The following is a 21,344-nucleotide window of genomic DNA, read 5'->3' as shown; positions in this document are numbered from 1 at the left end:
GGATTGGCTGGGAAAAGAAAAGCCTACCCTCCATGTTCGAGAACACATTCTGAAGAAAACTGGACACGACCTAATCTTACTAATGTTATACATATGTTTTATTAAAAAAAAATCTATCATTGTTCCTTTTTCAAGCTTCTCATGGTAATCTAAGACGCTCCAGAAAGACGTAACATTAAAATACTAAAAATCATCGGGGAAGATTTCATATCCATTTTAGACTGCAACTTATTTTAACAGATTATGCTTTTTAGATTTTGCTATTATATTTGTTAATCGGATCTTTCAGAGTTCTTTCCCTATGGTTGGAAGCGGGTCGATGAGGTTACCCTCACTCGAGTGCTGTCAGAGAGAGAGAGACGAGAAAGTGTAGCGAGCAAAGATCAGGTTGTGAGGACTTGGGAAGCACGCTGTCCCACCTGGACATTGCTGAGTGTTCGTCGACTCCAGGGGAGCACTCTCACTTCAGCCCTAAGAAATGAAGTTTCATTTATTGCGGGGTCGTGACAGTGCTGTGTTTGCGGTCAAGGGGAATTGGCATTAGGATATAATTCCAGTAAAATGTGTCCCGAGTGCGTCATTTCTTTTTAAAGTGGAGCCTCCTATTTTCATATTGTAAAACGCGATGTTTAACTTTGGTTTTCTTATTCATTATTTTTTTTTGTGTATGTATTTTATGATTTCCTAAAAGTCAGTTCATTTTATGTTTTATTTATTTTTTTACTTCAATAAAAGTGTAACTGTGTTATGTGATACTGCTTTTCTTTCTATAGCTAATAATATTATTGCCTACAAACATGTATAAATGTAATAAGGCCTTGTGAATAAGAAACGTACGATAAGGATAAAAATAGCTGAACGATCGGGGAATGTGAAACAAGTGTCAGACTAAAAGGGAAAAGAGATCAGACTAAAAGGGAAAAGAGACTTATAAATAAAGGAGACAGTAGGGGTGAAGAAAATGAATGAATGAATAGAAAACGTTACACCGCCGCAGGCAATCTCAAGGTCGCACAATACGCCTAAGTGTTGCCTACCCACAAACTTTGTTTATTTCGTGAAAATAGTTTATCCTGAGACTCTGTTAAAATATTACTTTCTACAGAGGTTTTCGTTGAGCCACGTTTCCCCGGCTTGCTACTAACATGCTACCAAAGTCCCGAACACATGCAAAAACACTACACACATACAGACACACGTAGTTTTCTGTCTTTTTCCTCACTTTTCAGTTACACTTGTCTAACTATTAAAACAATCATATTTATGTTGCAAATACCATTAATCTGCTGGTGGCAGCGCTTCTTTAGCTTGTGCATGATTCGGAGAAGGGAAAGAATCGGGTTGTTATAAATTGTTATAACGCTACATCACCACTCTATAACATTAAATAATTGATGAAATTTATGAATTATTAACTAAACCAACAAAGTACATGACTAGGAGACACACATACATATGTGTGTATATGCTTGTATGTAGGTGTGTATATAATAGAAGTATATGTGTGAAAGTGAAGCAAGAGTATAATAAGTTTAATTTTATATCTAGTTCTACGAATATACACCTGTGCACACAACATTGAATGCATGCGGAAGTGTGCTCATCCACGTTTCTAAGCAAATATATTACATATATGTGTGTGCATTGTTTGTGAATGTATGTATACATATATATGTATTATATATATACATATATATGTACTTTTACTCATTTTTCTATGTGTTTACTTATATATATGTACGATAATTTTCATTCACTTTCACGTAGATCAAACCTTGGAGTCGCTCACTTTCGTACTGCGTGGGCGTGGCCAAAGCATACCTGGAGTATATAAGCTCGATAATAGCGAATGAGTCAGTAGAAGTGTTTCTCTTACCAATTTACTCCTGTCACCATGGCTCTTACATTGGTAGGTCGTGGCAATACTGCCAGTTAAATCCGTCTTCATTGTATTATCTGAAGAGTTTGATCCTTATGAAATGTTAATCTAAATTAAATGTTAATCTTTGCTTTTCAGTCGGTCATTCTGGTATGCGCCGGAGTCGTTCTGGGATCAGTCCATCCTCCAGCATATGGCCATCACCCACAGCCCGCTTACGGTCATCATGTGCCTGCTTACGGTCATCATGCACCAGCTTACGGCCACCAGCATGCTTACGATCACGGTTACTGCGATCCAACTGTTGCCCCCGCATGTGCTGCCAACTCCACTCTCTCCTACTGTTTGGAAGACACTGAGTATCCCGAGTACGAGATCAAGGCTGCCATCACTGCCGATCACCTGTTCGCCAAGAAGTACGCTGACGTCGCCGACCAGTCTGCTGATGACCTGGTAGACATGGTTAGCAAGGACCAGGAGGAGGCCTTCGACTACTCTTACTACAGTGGGGCCTCCACCGGGGACTCTCCCTACGATGCCACTCACTGGGGTGGTCCTGAGGGTTACATCTGTCCCTCCGAAGTGGTGTATGCAATGCCCAAACGTGCCCAGAATGTGGACGGCAAGTGGCGCGTCATTGTCAACGACGTTCACTATTACAGCCAGACTGCCCGCCTCGAGACTTGTCTGTTCCCAGAGTCTGCTTGCCGTGCCCTTGCTCCTTGCTACCAGAGCCACTGCACCCAGAAGTCAGTGTACCACCGACTCCTTTCCTACGACCCATGTGACCCCTACAAGGGCCTTTTCATCGACATCTACAAGATGCCATCTGCCTGCTCATGTCACCTTCCCGCCTAACACGCAACCACAACGTTCCTCAACGAATCGTCTCTTCACATACCATCTAACACTCCATGGCCACCAAGGAACCACCGACAATCCCTGTTAGTTCTTAAAGCGGAGAACGCCCCACGTGACTGGAGAATTACTTTTTTCACGTACCACCACTAATCATGCCAGGAAACGCCGGCACGCTCCGCTGTTGATCTGTCTTCCCTCTTCAGCCATGTAAAAGATAGAAGCTAGACGTCCATTATAATACTTTTATAAACAAATACTTTTTGAACATATCTATATGATTTCTTACTCCTTGGCATGCTCTTTGCTTATTCTGTTAGTCATCAGAAAAATAAGAATCCTGATAATTATAACAGTGACTGCAATTATGATAATTATGATTGTGATGATTATCATAGCAGCGATACCAGTGATAATAATAATAATAATAAAAACAGGAATTATTATAATCAGAATAAGCATTAGAAAATGAAGAACAATAACAATAGTTGGAATATCAATAATGTTAATACTAATATGTTTACAATAATAACTAATGAAAAAACAAATAAAAACATAATGACGACGTGGTGATGATTAAGAAAATCATGATTAAAATAATGATAGTAATAATAATAATAAAACAATACTAATATAAAGAGTAACGATAAGACCGTAATATTTTTCGCTTACGAAATTTGGAAAAAAAATCAATAGTAACATAATCCGATGTCATAGAAATAGCAAAAAAATGCAAAAAGACGCCGAAATAAGACCCACTCCCATATCGAAAGAAATTTAGGTCATGTTCTCACACTGCGATATCATAACTGTCCATGGATTGGTCTAATTTTCATGCAAAATAAAACCCATTTTATGTAAGTTTTGAAAGTCAAGTTTTGAATCGTTTTTGAAAAGTTTTGAAAAGAACGCCCTAAGATAAAATGGCGGTGACCAAGCAAAACAGGCGTTTCTTTTCACCCACACCTGTCACAGAGTACGGTATTCACCTGCATTTTCTTTTAATGTATATTATCAAGTCTGAGAAATCGAAATTCAACAAAGGGATGAGAGAAAGAGAGTGAAATGTATATTTGATTATATTTATGCATATGCATAGGCATATGTACCTGTGTGTATATATTTATACATGTATATAAATATGTGTGTATGTATGTGCATTTATATGCATACATACATAAATAAGTGTGTGTATTACTTTATTCATATTTATGCACATATACTTATGAATCTGTATATGCAATTGTAAACAAAGTGTGTATATATTTATACATGTAAATAAATATGTGTGTATGTGTATGCGCATATATATGTGTGAGTATACATATACATAGATATGTATATTTGCATATGTATATATACTGATTTACACATATCCACACAAAAAACATTTCATATATACTAGATCTGCAGATATAATATATACATGTGTGTGTGTAATGTATGTGTGCATATATTCATGCAAATATATATATATAGGCATACATATATGCGCACATATGAGTGTTGGTATGGCAGCGTTGATACCTGCGTACACGAAATACCATATATAAAATGGATCCAAGCTTCACCAATATGAACAAATCTTACCATATTTTGTCGCTTTCATTGGCAATTGCAGTTGTGGCCGACCAGACCTCACACGTCAGCATCAGTCTCGACGGTGCTCCTGCTGTCATAACAGCTCCTCTCACTACACGCGCACTTTATACCACCATCAACCTACCTACTACACGCAGCCTTCCTACCATCCACAACCTTCCTACCACCCTGCTCCCGCTTATCACCCACAGCCTTCCTATGAGTATGAACACGGGCCTGCTGTGTCAGAATGTGCTGCCAACATAACTATGGTGTCTCCATGACGACCATTATCCTACCTACGAGAGCAAACACGCAGCCGAGTATCACTACAAGAAGCTCCCCTCCCTCTATGCAGACGTAGCCGAACTCAACTCCATTATCAGACTCTCACGCAGACTACACGCATCGAAGTATTCTTCCGCCGATGCATGTCCTCTGTTCCTGACCGCTACAAGGCCAAGTGTCTGCAGAAGTCCATCTGCCACCGCTTCCTTGTCTACGACTCCTATGATCAGTACTTCCCTTTCGCTATCGAGACATTCAAGCTTTATTTAGTTTTTCTTTCTTTCTTTCTTTTCAAACTTTTTTTAAAATCTGATCTACAAACAACAGCTAAATTATGAATATGAGGGGTAAGCAGAAAAGAAACTCAATATTAATTTTCATTAGTCACAAGATTGCGATGGAAGACATCCTAATATATACGTATTTATACATATATATCCATACATACACACACATATATATATTGTGTACATACTTATGCATCTATATATAAATATTGTATTCATAGATATCCATATGTATATATATCTATATATATGAATGTATATATATGTATATATATATATGAACGTCTGTATATATATATTATATGAACGTTGATGTATATATATATATATATATATATATATATATATATATATATATATATATATATATATATATATATATAATATATATATATATATATATAATATATATTAAAATATATATATATATATATATGACGTCCAGGCCTTCGACTACTTTTACTACACTGGGGTTTTTACTGGGGACTCTCCCTATGATGCCATCCACTGGGGTGATTCTGAGGGCTACATCTGTCATTCCGAAGTGGTGTATGCTATGCCCAAAAGTGCTCAACACGTGGACGGCAAGTGGCGAGTTATTGTCAACGACGTTCACTATTACAGCCAGACTACCCGCCTCGAGACATGTTTGTTCTCAGAGGCTGATTGCCGCGCCCTTGTTCCTTGCACCCAGAAGTCAGTGCACCACCGACTCCACTCCTAAGATCCATGTGACCCCAACAAGGGCCTTTTCATCGACATCTACAAGATGCCATCTGACTGTTCCTGTCACCTCTCCGTCTAACACGACACCACAACCCTTGTTAGCCGGGACGCTCCAGCACCTTCAGTTCATGCAAAAGATAGAAGCGTGACGTTCATTGTAATATTTTGATAAATAATCATTTCACAACATATCTATAAGATTTCTTACTCCTTGCCATATGTTATTTGTTTATTATGTTAATAAATATCAGAAAAGGAAGAAATAAGTGATAATTAATCATAGCACTAATTACAGTTATGATAATTATAACTGTAATGATTATCACAACAGTACCACTACTACTAATAATAAGTATAGCAACGTGAATGGTAATGAAGATAGTTATTATTATAATCAGAATAGATACTGGAAAATGAACTATATGAGAACAATAATAATAGAGTACTATTAATAAAACTAAAGCTATTAATAATAATAATGATAGTAATAATAATGATATGGTTTACAGTAACAACTGCAATAAAGCATAATGACGTTGGTGGTGATGTTAACAAAAGTTAACACAAGATTAAGAAAAAGATGAAATTGATAATAATAGTAATAATATTGATAACAATAACAATGTCAATATAAAAAAAACATAGAACCGAAATATTTTGCTTTTACGAAATTTAGAGAAAAAAAATCAATAGTGGCATAGAAATATCATGTATGTCAATGACTACGGTAATGACTTTCTTATTGTTCCTATAAGGAAAATTGCAGCAACAATGAATTGTGAATATATTTTAAAAAATAACTAAAGCAATAAAAAAGACGCCGAAATAAGACCCACAACCAATTCAATTCAAGTACATCAATAGTTCACACAGTGCGACAGAATAACAAAAGAAGTCTATATTTCCAAAGATGTTTAAAACAGTTTTCATATTCCGGAGATGAATATGACTGTTAAAGACCACAAAGTCACTGGAATACAAAACAAAAAATATACATATTATATATATTCTCTATTTTTAAACGTTTATTCTTTAATAAAATGATTTACACTTGCACACCCACTCTAATATATATATATATATATATATATATATATATATATATATATATATATATATATATATATATATATATATATATATACATACATACACACACATATATATGTGTGTGTGTGTGTGTGTGTGTGTGTGTGTTGTGTGTGTGTGTGTGCATATACATAGATATGTATATTTATATGTATATATACCAGCAAACACACATGTTAATATACTAGAATTGCATACATATACATGTGTGTGTAATGTATTACATATATATATATCCTTGAACACAGACACACACAGATATGTATGTATGTATGTACATTTTTTGTGTACTAAACATATGCATATCTGTATAAATAATACATACATATATATTCATATATGTATGCATACGTGTTTAATTTCTCTGTCCTATGTGTTTATCAGCATAGTTATTTCTGGACACACATACATATAGACAGACATATATTATATATATATAAGTATGTATATGTGTTGAAAATATTCCTAAGATAATGAATTAGTAATCAAACACATAAGACAGAGAAAGGAAACACGTCTTGGCTGACCCAAGGATACCTTTCACTGTAATTATTCGCTTCCCGAAATGCTATCTTTTCTACTTGTTCTGCTTCCACATTCATTTTCCCCGTGCGCTTTGTTACCATACATAATATATTTAGTTTAAGATAAAGTGCAAACACGGGGAGACGTTTAAATTATAAATGAATCAAAATTGAAATTAATTTCACGGTTCGGCGATGCAGTTAGGTGAGTAGGGGGCGGGGAGGAGGGATACTGTTCCCTATATAAAGGACGCCCACTATCGGTCGCTACAGTTCGAAGGCACCGAGAGCTGGGAGTGCAAGCATGGCTTTACGATACTTGGTGAGTTCATACTAAATTCTGAGATACATTTACTGATACATGCATTTATATATATATATATATACATATATATATATATATTTATATATATATATATATATATATATAAAGAGAGAGAGAGAGAAAATATATGAGTGCAGGTGTGGGTGTATTGATACGTGTGTACACGAAATGCCATGTTTGAAATACATAGCGCTTCATCAGTATGCTTACCATCTTCTGTTTTGCAGGTTTCCTTTCTTTGGCGGTCATAGTTTTTGGCTGACCAGACTCACACGTCAGCATCAAGCTCGGCGATGCTCCTGCTGTCAGCCATCATAGTTCCTCTCACCACGCTCGCACTTCATACCACTATCAACCTACCTACCACACACAGTCCCACCACCCTGCTCCCGCTTATCACTCACAACCTTCCTACCACCCTGCTCCTGCTTATCACCCTCAGCCTTCCTATGAGCATGAACACGAGCCTACTGTGCCAGAATGTGCTGCCAACACAACCAAATCATGGTGTCTCCACGACGACCAATATCCTGCCCACGAAATCAAACACGCAGCCGAGTATCACTACAAGAAGCTTCTCTCCCTCTATGCTGACGTAGCTGACCTCAACACCGAGCTGTCTGTGGACCGACCAAACACCCTGGATGAGGAAACTTACTTGTGCCCATCAGAGACCGCTTACGTCAGGCCCCTTCGTGCCCAGAACACCGAGGGAAAATGGCGTGTCGTTGTAAACAATATCGATGTCCATTATCAGACTCTCACTCAGACAACACGCATCGAAGAGTGTCTCACTTCCGCTGATGCATGTCCTCTGGTGCCTGACTGCTACGAGTCCAAGTGTCTTCAGAAGTCCATTTACCACCGCTTCCTTGTCTACGACTCCTATGATCAGTACTTCCCCTTCGCCATCGAAACATTCAAGCTTCCCGCTAGTTGTGCTTGTCTGTTGGGTTCCTACACCATCGATCATTAGTCACCAAACATGTCGAACTAAACCTGAATTCAACATATCTTAACATCCTTATCGCTTTGGGAGCAAGGCATACCACCCATGGAAAGTCCTTACGTGCGTGAAGAAAGTTTTGTAGCCATCTATTTGTGATGATGTTTACATAAATGAGAACTGATTCCAATTGACATCTAAATACCTCCCTTTTGTGAAACATGAAAATAAATTATACTTTACATATTAGATATTTACATATTTTCCTTTTGATAACTTGAATATTTCCGTTATATTGTTGTATTTATCTACTTGTATGTATATAACATAATCATAGACACACGTACATATACACAAAAATATATATGTACACACACACACAGACACACACACACACACTCACACACACACACACACACACACACACACATACACATGTACTCACAAACACACACAAAGAAATTCAGCAGTGCCTTAACGTCCATAGAAAGTCGAATACGTGAAAAAAAACAGTTCTCTAGTCATCTTGCTGTGGTAACGTCGACAGAAATGTTAACTGATTCCAAAAGAAAGACATTTGAATCTCCCTTTTGTGAAACATGAAAATATATATCATTTTATACACTTAAGTTTTTAATTTCCCTTCCAATATGCAATTTGAATTCACTGGACACGGAACACCTAATATGTTTAGTTTGGCGTGGTTTCTAAGGATTTTGTAATGAGAGTTTATTTAAGATTCATTGAGTTTTATTGTGTTTGTTTATAAATATCTTTTTCATCTAGCGATCCACAAACAACAGGTAAATTATGCATATGAAGTAACGAAAGTAACGAAGTAACGAAAAAAAGTTTTTTTTTTCTTATCAGTCACATTATCGCGATGGAAGATATTCTCATATATATATATATATATATATATATATATATATATATATATGCATATATATATATATACGTATATGCATATCTGTATATATTTGTATATATACGCATGTGCCTATATGTATATATATACACGCATGTGTGTATGTATATATCATAATATATGTATATACACACACGCGTGTGTGTGTGCACATTTGCATACACACACACACATAGATATGCACGCATTATATGTATACCGGTCACTTTGCTTTTTAACAATGGCAGCCTGATAAAGGGATTGGGTGCATGTGGTAAGCCTCCCTGACAGCCAGATCCAAAATTGATCGCTTTGTCATTCGCGCTCGTAGCCTGCCAAAGTTTCCAGGTCATTTCTCTGAAGTAAATTATTGGATTTCAGAGTATACATACTTTCCGCCGCTTAAAAAGAACAGAATATATATATATATATATATATATATATATATATATATATATATATATATATATATATATATATATATTGTACATATGTAAATATGTACTTACACATTTACATCCATACATTTATCGATCCGTAGACTGATAGATAGTATACGTCTATGAATATCCATATCATTGTGTAAATACATATATAGATATATTATCGATTAAAAAAAAAGAAAAAATATTATATATATCCGTATTGTTTATATATGTGTTCACGCACCCCCCCCCCTCACACACACATATTCGTATATATAAATGTATGTAGTATAGATGTTTATATAGTATAGATGTTTATATAGTTTCAATATATGTTTGTATGTGTGTGCGTGTGTATAAATATACTCTTTGCTCTTTGTGTTTATATATTATTGTGTGTATACATGGATATATGTATGTATGTATATATATAACATACACATTAAACATATGCATATACATATTAAATACATATATCAAACATCCCTACACACACAGACACACACACACACACACACACACACACATATATATATATATATATAAACGCAGGAACTTCACTTGGGGATGACTGAAAGGGCAGTTGCCTCTCTCCTCAAGGCTCTGCTTGCCCCCCTCTAAAAGTTTATTTCTAAATATATTAAAATTAATAAAGTAACCTATAAAAGTCTGGTTATAGCATAAAATGCCTTTTAAAAAGTTCGTGTGTGTTTTTTTGGCCTTTGTGAACGTGACTGTGTGTGTATGTCTTGACCCCTTTTCTCCCTCATGACAGAAGAAGCTGAAAAGCGTAGAAATGAGTTCGCATGTCTGTGCGAATGGGGAAATAATGGCGACAGAGTCAGGAAACAATGCACTTTCATGCTTTTCTAACCTTGGAGTCACGCACCTTCGTACTGCATGGGCGTGGCCAAAGCATACCTGTAGTATAAGCTCGATAATAACGAATGGGCAACAGTAAAATTGATTATCGTATCTTTCTGCTCATTTCACCATGGCTCTTACATTGGTAACTTGTGACTAAGTCGCTTGTTAAAGCTGGTTATTATGTACATTTTGAAGAAATTGGCCTTGCGAAAAGCTTCTTTTATTTCAATGTTAATCTTTACTTTCCAGCCGGTCGTTCTGGCATGCGCCGGACTAGTCCTGGGCTCCGTCCGTACCCAAACATATGGTCATCACCTACAGCCCGCTTACGGTCATCATACACCTGCATACGGTCATCATGCGCCTGCTTACGGCCACCAGCATACCTATTATCACGGCTACTGCGACCCAGCGGTTACTCCTTCATGCGCTGCCAACTCCACTCTCTCCTATTCCTTTGAAGACACGAGTATCCCGAGTACGAGATCAAGGCTACCATCACTGCAGATCACCTCTTTGCCAAGAAGTACGCTGATGTCGCCGACCAGTCTGCTGATGACCTGGTAGACATGGTTAGCAAGGCCCAGCAGGAGGCCTTCGACTACTCTTACTACACTGGAGCCTCCACTGGGGACTCTCCCTACGATGCCACCCACTGGGGTGGTCCTGAGGGTTACATCTGTCCCTCCGAAGTGGTGTATGCCATGGCCAAACGTGCCCAGAATGTGGACGGCAAGTGGCGCGTCATTGTCAACGACGTTCACTATTACAGCCAGACTACCCGCCTCGAGACTTGTCTGTTCCCAGAGGCTGCTTGTCGTGCCCTTGCTCCTTGGTACAAGAGTCACTGCACCCAGAAGTCAGTATACCATCGACTCCTCTCCTGTGATCCATGTGACCCCTACAAGGGCTTGTTCATCGACATCTACAAGATGCCATCTGCCTGCTCCTGCCACCTTCCCGCCTAAAACACTAACACAACGCTTCTCATCGAATCGCCTCTTCACACTCCATGGTTACCAAGGACCCACCGGCAACCCCTGTTAGTCTTTAAAGGAGAGGAGAAAACCTCACATGAGTGAAGAACTACTTTCTTCACGTACTGCCACAAGTCATTCCAGGAACCGCCGTCTTTGATCTCTGTCTTCCCTATTCACCCTTGCAAAAGATAGAAGCGAGACGTCCATTGAATTATTTTTATAAACAAGTAATTTTTAACATATCTGTGTGATTTCTCACTCCTTGGCATATGTTATTTCCTGAAAAAAATAATGTTAATTACAGCACTAATTGCAATTATAATGATCATTATAATTATGATGATTATCATAACAATAATGTCAAGAACGATAAGAATAATAGCAACCAGCTTGTTAATTATGATTACTATTATAATCAGAATAAGCATTGAAGTGTAACAAAACAATAATATTAGTAATGATAATGTTGATAATAATAATGATAATAATAATAATAATAATAATAATAATAATAACAATAATATTGGTTAAATATTAATTAAGAAAAACAAAAAATTAACAAAATGACGTTGATGTTGACGAAAATGATGGTCATATCATGAGTTAAGAAAATTTATGGTGATGTAGATGATAATAATAAACAAATAATGCTGATAATACTAATATAAACAGTAACGATGGAACCGTAACAATTTGCGTTTTCAAAATTTGGAGGAAAAAAAAGGTCAGTGAATACGTTAATGCTAACAGTTATCAGTGACGTTATGAATATTTAGTTGTTCCTATAAAAAATACAGTAACAATAAATTGTGAGCAAAATACTAAATAACCAAGGAATGCAAAAAGACGCCGAAATAAGACCCACAACAATTTATTTGAAATACTCAAACAATTTACACAATATTACACAATACACATACTCTGTGTTGTAGGTTTCGCTTTCTTTGGCGGTCGCAGTTGTGGCCGACCAGACCTCATACGTCAGCATCAGTCTCGGCAGTGCTCCTGCTGTCAGTCATCACAGTTCCTCTCACCGTGAACGCCTTTCATACCACCATTAACCTACCTACCACACACAGCCCTCTTACCATCCACAACCATCATACCATCCGGCTCCCGCTTACACAGCCTTCATATGAGCATGAACACGAGCTTGCTGTGCCAGAATGTGCTACCAACACAACCAAACCAAGCACCGAGTGTCAGACAAACAAATGAGACTGCCATAAAAAGCTGACACAGGCCGGGCCATAAGTGAAAGGCCCGGGCGAAGCCAGAACTTCGCAAATCTCTCAAGCAAGCAAGCAACTGTTGTTTGGAGGGTATTGCTGTGGCAATACCCTCCAGAACTAGGTTCAGCCGAATCAGCACCAGCTGACACACGTGAGCGATTCGGCATTAGTCGACACAGGCCGGGTTCCCCTCATGGGCATAGCCCGGGCGAGGCTTAGCTTCGCTATCGGACTTATCCTTATCCCAAAAACGCATCTGAGTATTACTATGAGAAGCTTCTTTCCCTCTATGCTGACGTAGCCGAACTCAACACCGAGCTGTCTGTCGACCGACCAAACAACATGGATGAGGAAACTTACTTGTGCCCATCAGAGACCGCTCACATCAGGCCCCTTCGTGCCCAGAACACCGAGGGAAAATGGCGTGTCGTTGTAAACAATATCGATGTCCATTATAAGACTCTCATTCAGACTACACGCATCGAAGAATGTCTCATTTCCGCCGATGTATGTCTTCTGATGCCTGTCTGACGAGTCCAAGTGTCTGCAGAAGTCTATCTACCACCGCTTCCTTGTTTACGACCCCTCTGTTCAGTACTTCCCCTTCGCCATCGAGGCATTCAAGCTTCCCGCCAGCTGTGCTTGTCTGTTGGGTGCCTACACCATCGATCATTAGTCACTAAACATCTAATCTCAAGCCACATTAGTGGAGGAAATGGACTTGGATTCATTGTTTTAACATCCTTATTGCCCTAGGCGCCAGGTACGCTGTTCATGGAAAGCCACGACGTTCGTGAAGAAAACAGTTTTCTGGCCATCCTTTTCAAATGATATCTACAGAAATAGGTGACCGCAAATTACATCTAAATCTTTCTCTTTTGTGAATCATGAAAATATTACTTTACTTTATAGATCTTTACATATTTTCCTTTTGATAACCTGATTTAATATTTCCGTTATATTTTTGTATGTTTATGTATATATATGAATATGAGTGTCTATGTATATATGCACACATAACATATAAACATAGACACAAGAACATATACACAAAACATATATATATATATATCTACACATGTACACAAATACCCAAAACACTAATATATGAATTCAACAATATGGAAAGTCGTCGAGTACGTGAAGGAAGCAGTTCTCTAGTCATCTTGCTGTGGTAACATCGACAGAAATTGTAAATGATTCCAAAAGACATTTCAATCCCACTTATGTGAAACATGAAAATATATATAATTTTGCGTAATTTAGATTTCCCTTCCAATATGCATATCTTTGAATTCATGAGGCAGGTAACATCTAATATATGTTTAATTTGGCCTGATTTTTATTTCTAAGAATTTTGTAATAGGAGTTTATTTAGGATTAATTTAAACTTTTCTTGCACTTGTTAACAAATATCTTTATAATCTGATGATCTACAAACAAAGAAGAAAATTACGCATTTGAGAACGAGTAACCAGAAAAAAAACGACCTTCATTCTCATCACTCATGTCATGATCGCGATGGAAGATATTCTAATATATATATATATATATAAATATATATATATATATATATATATATATATATATATATATATATATATATATATATATATATATACATATATATATGCACACACACACACACTCGCATGTTTGTGCATATTTGTATATATATATATATATATATATATATATATATATATATATATATATATATATTATATGATATAATTATGCGCGCTCTTATGTATACCGGTCACTTTGCCTTTTAACAACCATAGTCTTTTTATCACTAAGCTGCTCAGTCACCTATGCCTTGGCACTCCCTCTCCTTCTTGCAGAATAGTGTGAACACTCGCTATTTCAAAGGTTGAGGCTTTGTTCCTTACCTTACTTGGCTGCCAGGGTTGGTTAACACTCCAATCGCCGGCTTCAGACCATTACAACTATCCGCCGATTGTGGCGGTTCCCTTCCTTTTGAAATTTGCCTTGAACTGATGAGGCGGCTGACTATTTCCTTATTCATTCCAATTCTTTTACTTATTTCTCCAAAATGTTGGCCCACTTTATGGCACTCAATAGCTCGTACATAGTTATTGTGCTCAGTGTTTATCCCGAATTTCTTGGTAAATAAAGGGACGAGTTACAGTATGACACCGTGGGAGGGGGTTGGGTGCATGTGGTAAGCATACCTCCCATGCAGCCAGACCCAAAATTGATAGTTTTGTCATTTACGCTCGTAGCCTGACAAAGTTTCCAGATAATTTGTCTCAGGTAAATTATCCAACTACATAGTACACACACCTTCCCCCGCTTACAATAGACCTGCCCAAATGTACTTAAAGTATATATGTGTGTGTGTTTGTGCATGTGTCTGTATAGGTGTGTATATGTATATGCATGTGTTATGCTTACATATGTCAGTGTTTGCCTTATATATAATGTATATGTGTATGGGTGTGTATATATGTAATAGCATATATGTATATGATTATACATATATATACTGTACATATGTACATAAATATATACTTACATATTTACATACAAACATTCATCGATCCATAAACATATTTACATACAAACATTCATCGATCCATAAAGTGATAGATAATTGTGTAAATATATATATAGATATTTTCTCGATAGATAAGCAAAGACTAAATAAATGGACATATTTCCATATTTACTGTTTATATGTGATCAAGAACACACACACACACACACACACATATATATATATATATGTGTGTGTGTGTGTGTGTGTGTGTGTGTGTGTGTGTGTGTGTGTGTGTGTGTGTGTGTATGAATATACTCTTTGCTTTTTTGTGTCTATATATTATTGTGTGTATACATTTATATATATATGTATATATATATATATATTATATATATATATATATATATATATATATATATATATATATATATATATATATAACATCCCTATGCAACCATGTGCATATGCAGGAGCTTCATTTAGAGGGTGGCTGGAGGGGCAGTTTCCCCCCTCGAGGTCTAGCTTGCCCCCATGAAAGGGCCACATAAAAGTATGTTTATATAATAAAAATGCCTCTAAGATAGGTAATTTTCTAAATTTTGGTTCACTTTGCTCGTCTACCCTCTTTACTCCCCCTGCACACACACACACACACACACACACACACACACACACACACACACATATATATATATATATATATATATATATAGATATATATATATATATATATATATATATATATATATATATATATATATATATATAAATTATGCATATTATACATATATATTCACAAATAGTGTCTAAATATTCATATTTATAAATATATCCATGCAAACATCCACATCACACCTGTTTACACACACGTGTAAATATGTATATGTAAATATGCGTTTTTGTACCTTTGTGAATGCGTGTGCATGTCTTGGCTACTTTTCTCCTTCTAATGGGAGATAATGGCAGCAAAGTCAGGAAGCGATGCACTTTCACGCTTTTCTAACCTTGGAGTCTCGCATCTTCGTACTGCGTGGGCGTGGCTTAACATACCTGAAGTATATAAGCTCGATAATAACGAATGTCCAGCAGTAGAAGCGATTCTCGTATCTATCTGCTCATTTCACCATGGCTCTTACATTGGTAAGTTGCGAAAATACTGCCAGCTAAAGTTGGCTGCACTATTTGAAGAAATTGTACTTTGCGAAAAGCTTATTATATTTTAATGTTAATCTTTACCTTCTAGTCGGTCATTCTGGCATGCGCCGGACTAGTCCTGGGCTCCGTCCATCCTCCAGCATATGGCCATCACCCACAGCCCTCTTACGGTCATCATGCGCATGCATACGGTCATCATGCGCCTGCTTACGGTCATCATGCACCTGCTTACGCTCACCAGCATACCTACGACCACGGTTACTGCGACCCAACTGTTGCCCCAGCATGCGCTGCCAACTCCACTCTCTCCTACTGTTTGGAAGACACTGAGTATCCTGAGTACGAGATCAAGGCTGCCATCACTGCAGATCACCTGTTCGCCAAGAAGTACGCTGATGTCGCCGACCAGTCTGCTGACGACCTGGTAGATATGCTTACCAAGGACCAGGAGGAGGCCTTCGACCATTCTTACTACACTGGAGCCTCCACTGGGGACTCTCCCTATGATGCCACCCACTGGGCTGGTCCTGAGGGCTACATCTGTCCCTCCGAAGTGGTGTATGCCATGCCCAAACGTGCCCAGAATGTGGACGGCAAGTGGCGCGTCATTGTCAACGACATTCATTATTACAGCCAGACTGCCCGCCTCGAAACTTGTTTGTTCCCAGAGGCTGCTTGCCGCGCCCTTGCCCCTTGCTACCAGAGTCACTGCACCCAAAAGTCAGTGTACCACCGACTCCTTTCCTACGACCCATGTGACCCTTACAAGGGCCTCTTCATTGACATCTACAAGATGCCATCTGCTTGCTCCTGCCACCTCCCCGCCTAATATGTTACTGCAACCCTCCTCAACGACTCGCCTCTTCACACACAATCTAATACTTCATGGTCACCATGGAACCACCGACAATCCCTGTTAGCCCTTAAAACGGAGGAGAACACCTCACATGATTAGAGAACTGCTTTCTTCATGTACCACAACTAGCCATGCTAGGAACCGCCGGCACGCTCCCATCGCCGCTCTCTTTCTCTCCTTTTCTACTTTCTCCTCGTTTCGCCCATGTAAAGGATAGATGCGAGAAGTCTATTGTAATATATCTTGTAAACAAACCACTTGCTACCTGATTTACTACCCCCCCCCCCTAGCACATAGGAGTTATTCATATAATATCAGAGGATTCTGCACACATAATCCGAAGATCAGAGGTCAAGTGAAAGTGATGACGATGATGATGATGATGATGATGATAATAGTTAAAACAACAATGATAATAATCACAACAGTAAACCAATAATGACACTGATGATAACAATAACTGTAGTACTGGTCATACTAATAATGATACCAATAATAGTAATCAAACTACTAGAAAAAATATATAGATGATAATAATAAGCTACAACTGATACGAGTAATTAAGGTAATTATAAAAAAGTTAAAGGTAATAACAGAAATGATGATAACAAACAGAAACAATTATACTAATGATAATATTGAGGAAAATAATATTTGAAATAATAGTAACAATAATAGTAATGGTGATAGTAATAATAATGATGATTATAAAAGTTATTAATGATAACTTTATTATTAGATATTATAGTGGGGTTAATAATGATAATGGTCATAAAGTATATACTCACGATAATAACAACAGAATTAAAATAACATCAATAATATGGTTACTGATAACGGTCATAAAGCAACAATGTAAATAACATTCATATTCATTAAAAAATAAATAATCATGGCAATAGTATTAATGAAAGTAAACTATTTTTTGTCAATATACAGTTCTTTTTGGTTACGTTGATAATTAATAGAACATGACAAAGATAGCCAGTAATTAAATTATGATAAACATACACACACGCATATATATATATATATCTATATAGTGTATGTATATCATATGTACACACACACACACACACACACACACACACACACACACACACACACACACACACACACACACACATATATATACATAAAAATATCTGTATCTTTATATACAATCTCTCTCTCTCTCTCTCTCTCTCTCTCTCTCTCTCTCTCTCTCTCTCTCTATATATATATATATATATATATATATATATATATATATATATATATATATATCATGTATATATATATATATTATATATAATAATATATATATATATATATATATATATATATATATATATATATATATATTATATATGTATAACACATACATCTGTATATATTATATATATATATATATATATATATATATATATATATATATATATATATATATATATATATTGTGAAGTGCGGTCTGCGATCCAGAGAAGAGGGCAACACACACTCTCAGCTCTTAACTTTGTATGGCATCACGTTTTCCCCTGCGCCGGACTGCTTTAATTATGCCCGTGTTCTATTACCTCCGCTTTTAATTATTTTAATCACTGTCTAATGTTAAGTTTTACCAAATCTCTTTTCGTTTGATACGTTTTATCTTCGAACTTAATTCGTGGTATCGCTGACTTGAAGCCATTTTCTGCCGTCTTGTTATTCTAATTCTTTTATTATGATTTTGAATACTTATTTTATCATTTTATGTCATTGTCTTGTATTTTTTATTTATTACCAGAGTTTTACTTGCCCTGTGTTTTCTTTGGATGTTTTTGTGAATATACGTATTTTTTCATATTTGGGAAAATTCTCATGGTGTTTTATTTTCCTTTCTATAAGTGTACCTTATTTTTATTTTTTTTATTCATATATTCTATTTAAATCATAATTTATTGTAAATTATTGTGGAAAATAATTATCTTGACATCATGAGTCCATGACAGCCCACGACCTGTGACAATAAACTGTCAATCGAATTTGTGTGTGTTTGGATCTACCCTCCCCTCTGCTGAAGTATCGCCAATGGTTGTACTTGATCCATTCATCACTTGCCTAAGTTTTATTTTCGCTGAGCGTTATCTGTATCTTTATCAATAAGGCATTGGTTATATTCAAAGCATAACAGTATTCAGTAAGTTTTCAAGGACTCATTTTCAGTCATTGCCAAGTTTATTTTACTTTTATTTTCTTTCAGTGACGATTTCAGTGAGCTGTATATTGCTTTAAACTACTTCCAATTATTTTAACGTATTTTATTGCTCTTACTGTTCTACATGATGTTTATGACAGACAAAAAGGAGCGGGAATTAAAGGTCCGGAAATAACAATGTACAAAGGCGTAAGCCGCGTCACGCACGTTGAGGTAAAGTGGGTCTTATACTCTTGATTATATGGGTAATTTTCAGGCGTCTTGTGTCTCTCGACTTGCAAATTTATTATATAATAAATTTTTCCTTGCGTTTTCATGGGGGTTAATACCTAAGGGGCAGAAACTAAGAAGCAACTATTGTCGTAAAAAATGAGAAGCATCATAACAATAGATGAGAAAAAAGAATTGAGAGAGAGTCCTGAGATGCCGACGTGTTCCCTCCGCCTGTTCTCTGTCTTCAGCTACAAGGGGTGGGGGCATCGCGTTTTTATTTATTTATTTATTTATGTAATGGAGAAGAGGATGCATGAAATTTTAAAATGGCTATTATTAATATATCTTCGTAACAAAGACATATGTTGTGCAACCAACGCTACTTAGTTTTACTTAAAACCTTTACAAAATGTTGATGGTATGATGGTAGTGATTGGTCACACTAACAGTTAGCGCGCGTCACATACAAGATGATGCTCTACGTCAACAAATGACATGGCAACATTATTGTGTGAACAGTTCGTAAAAATTGATTGTGACCGATACTGAACTGTTCACAGCTAAAATATCAAAGCTCAGCAAATAATTGAGCTGTAACACGTCTACATATGGTAATAAGAATACGTTATGGGTATAATGTCATGTTCATATTACAAAAGGGAACTGAATTACTTTGTACCTTAACTTTACAGTCCATAATTAGCAGAACTTTATTTATAAAATCTGTTTCTTTCAGTGAAGTTCCAGTATACTCTTTATTTTTAATGTATTTTTGTTAACTATTGCTTACCTGCCATCGTGCTTTAGCGTTTTTTACTTCTGCTTTTGCTATTTTTGTGCTTTTCCCTAATATACCTGTATTTTACTCGTTATCGTTCTTACTTTACTTACTCCTACTACGCTTCTACTACACTGCTACTACTTCACTGCACTGCCTCTCTTTGCTCTGTGTATAATGCGTATACACCACACACACACACACACATACACATATATACATATATAGAGATATATATATATATATTAATATATATATATATATATATATATATATTATATTATATATATATACACGAACACACGCACACACACACACACATAAAACACATACACACATCTAAATATATACTACACACAACACACACACACATATATTATGAAATATCTGTGAATATTCTATACACATATATCTCAGCATATGCTCATATACTATTATAGAATATATATATTATATATATATTATAATATCTAGTATATATATATATATATATTAGGCATACTATGTATATATATATACATTAGATCAGTATATGCTGTATATATATAATTTATACACACACCACACACACACACACACACACACACAAATGCACAAACACACACATAACAACAACACACACACACAAACACACACACACACACCACACATAATATATATATATATATATAGATCATATATATATATTATATATATATATATATGCACACGCACAAATATACTTATGTGTATATATGTATTTATATACA

At 36.2% G+C, this 21,344-nt stretch overlaps 4 protein-coding genes and 1 pseudogene across 4 annotated transcripts; all 5 read left to right on the top strand.

Annotated features, from left to right (window-relative positions):
• The first annotated feature begins 1,871 nt into the window (after positions 1–1,871).
• LOC119572933 (neurotrophin 1-like) lies at positions 1,872–3,009 on the top strand. The gene is made up of 2 exons (XM_037919889.1): positions 1,872–1,909; positions 2,018–3,009. Exons 1-2 carry the CDS (start codon positions 1,895–1,897, stop codon positions 2,735–2,737), a joined length of 735 nt encoding a protein of 244 aa, XP_037775817.1. The 5' UTR covers positions 1,872–1,894; the 3' UTR covers positions 2,738–3,009.
• Positions 3,010–7,427: 4,418 nt separating this feature from the next.
• Positions 7,428–8,747, top strand: LOC119573427 (annotated as a pseudogene).
• A 2,082-nt stretch (positions 8,748–10,829) lies between these two features.
• On the top strand, positions 10,830–11,670 carry LOC119573426 (protein spaetzle 3-like). Its single transcript, XM_037920657.1, has 3 exons — positions 10,830–10,844; positions 10,952–11,082; positions 11,166–11,670. The coding sequence occupies exons 1-3, from the start codon at positions 10,830–10,832 to the stop codon at positions 11,668–11,670; spliced, it is 651 nt and encodes a 216-aa protein (XP_037776585.1).
• Positions 11,671–11,714: 44 nt separating this feature from the next.
• On the top strand, positions 11,715–13,445 carry LOC119573425. Its single transcript, XM_037920656.1, has 3 exons — positions 11,715–11,744; positions 12,640–12,883; positions 13,216–13,445. Exons 1-3 carry the CDS (start codon positions 11,715–11,717, stop codon positions 13,443–13,445), a joined length of 504 nt encoding a protein of 167 aa, XP_037776584.1.
• A 3,071-nt stretch (positions 13,446–16,516) lies between these two features.
• LOC119572828 (protein spaetzle 3-like) lies at positions 16,517–17,623 on the top strand. Its single transcript, XM_037919773.1, has 2 exons — positions 16,517–16,557; positions 16,661–17,623. The coding sequence occupies exons 1-2, from the start codon at positions 16,543–16,545 to the stop codon at positions 17,399–17,401; spliced, it is 756 nt and encodes a 251-aa protein (XP_037775701.1). The 5' UTR covers positions 16,517–16,542; the 3' UTR covers positions 17,402–17,623.
• Positions 17,624–21,344: the final 3,721 nt, after the last annotated feature.

The sequence above is a fragment of the Penaeus monodon genome, chromosome 5 (genome assembly GCF_015228065.2).
Source record: "Penaeus monodon isolate SGIC_2016 chromosome 5, NSTDA_Pmon_1, whole genome shotgun sequence".
NCBI classification, from domain to species: Eukaryota; Metazoa; Arthropoda; class Malacostraca; order Decapoda; family Penaeidae; genus Penaeus; species Penaeus monodon.
This window is presented reverse-complemented; position numbering and strand designations above follow the sequence as displayed.

Bases quoted from the DNA above. Each gene is read 5' to 3' on its own strand.
- LOC119573426 (XM_037920657.1), top strand. The intron at 11,083-11,165 runs GCATACCTATTA...ATTCCTTTGAAG, and splicing joins GCGCCTGCTTACGGCCACCA to ACACGAGTATCCCGAGTACG.
- LOC119573425 (XM_037920656.1), top strand. From the start codon at position 11,715: ATGGTTACCAAGGACCCACCGGCAACCCCT. The intron at 11,745-12,639 runs GTTAGTCTTTAA...TGGCGGTCGCAG, and splicing joins AGGACCCACCGGCAACCCCT to TTGTGGCCGACCAGACCTCA. The intron at 12,884-13,215 runs GTCAGACAAACA...ATGCTGACGTAG, and splicing joins AACCAAACCAAGCACCGAGT to CCGAACTCAACACCGAGCTG.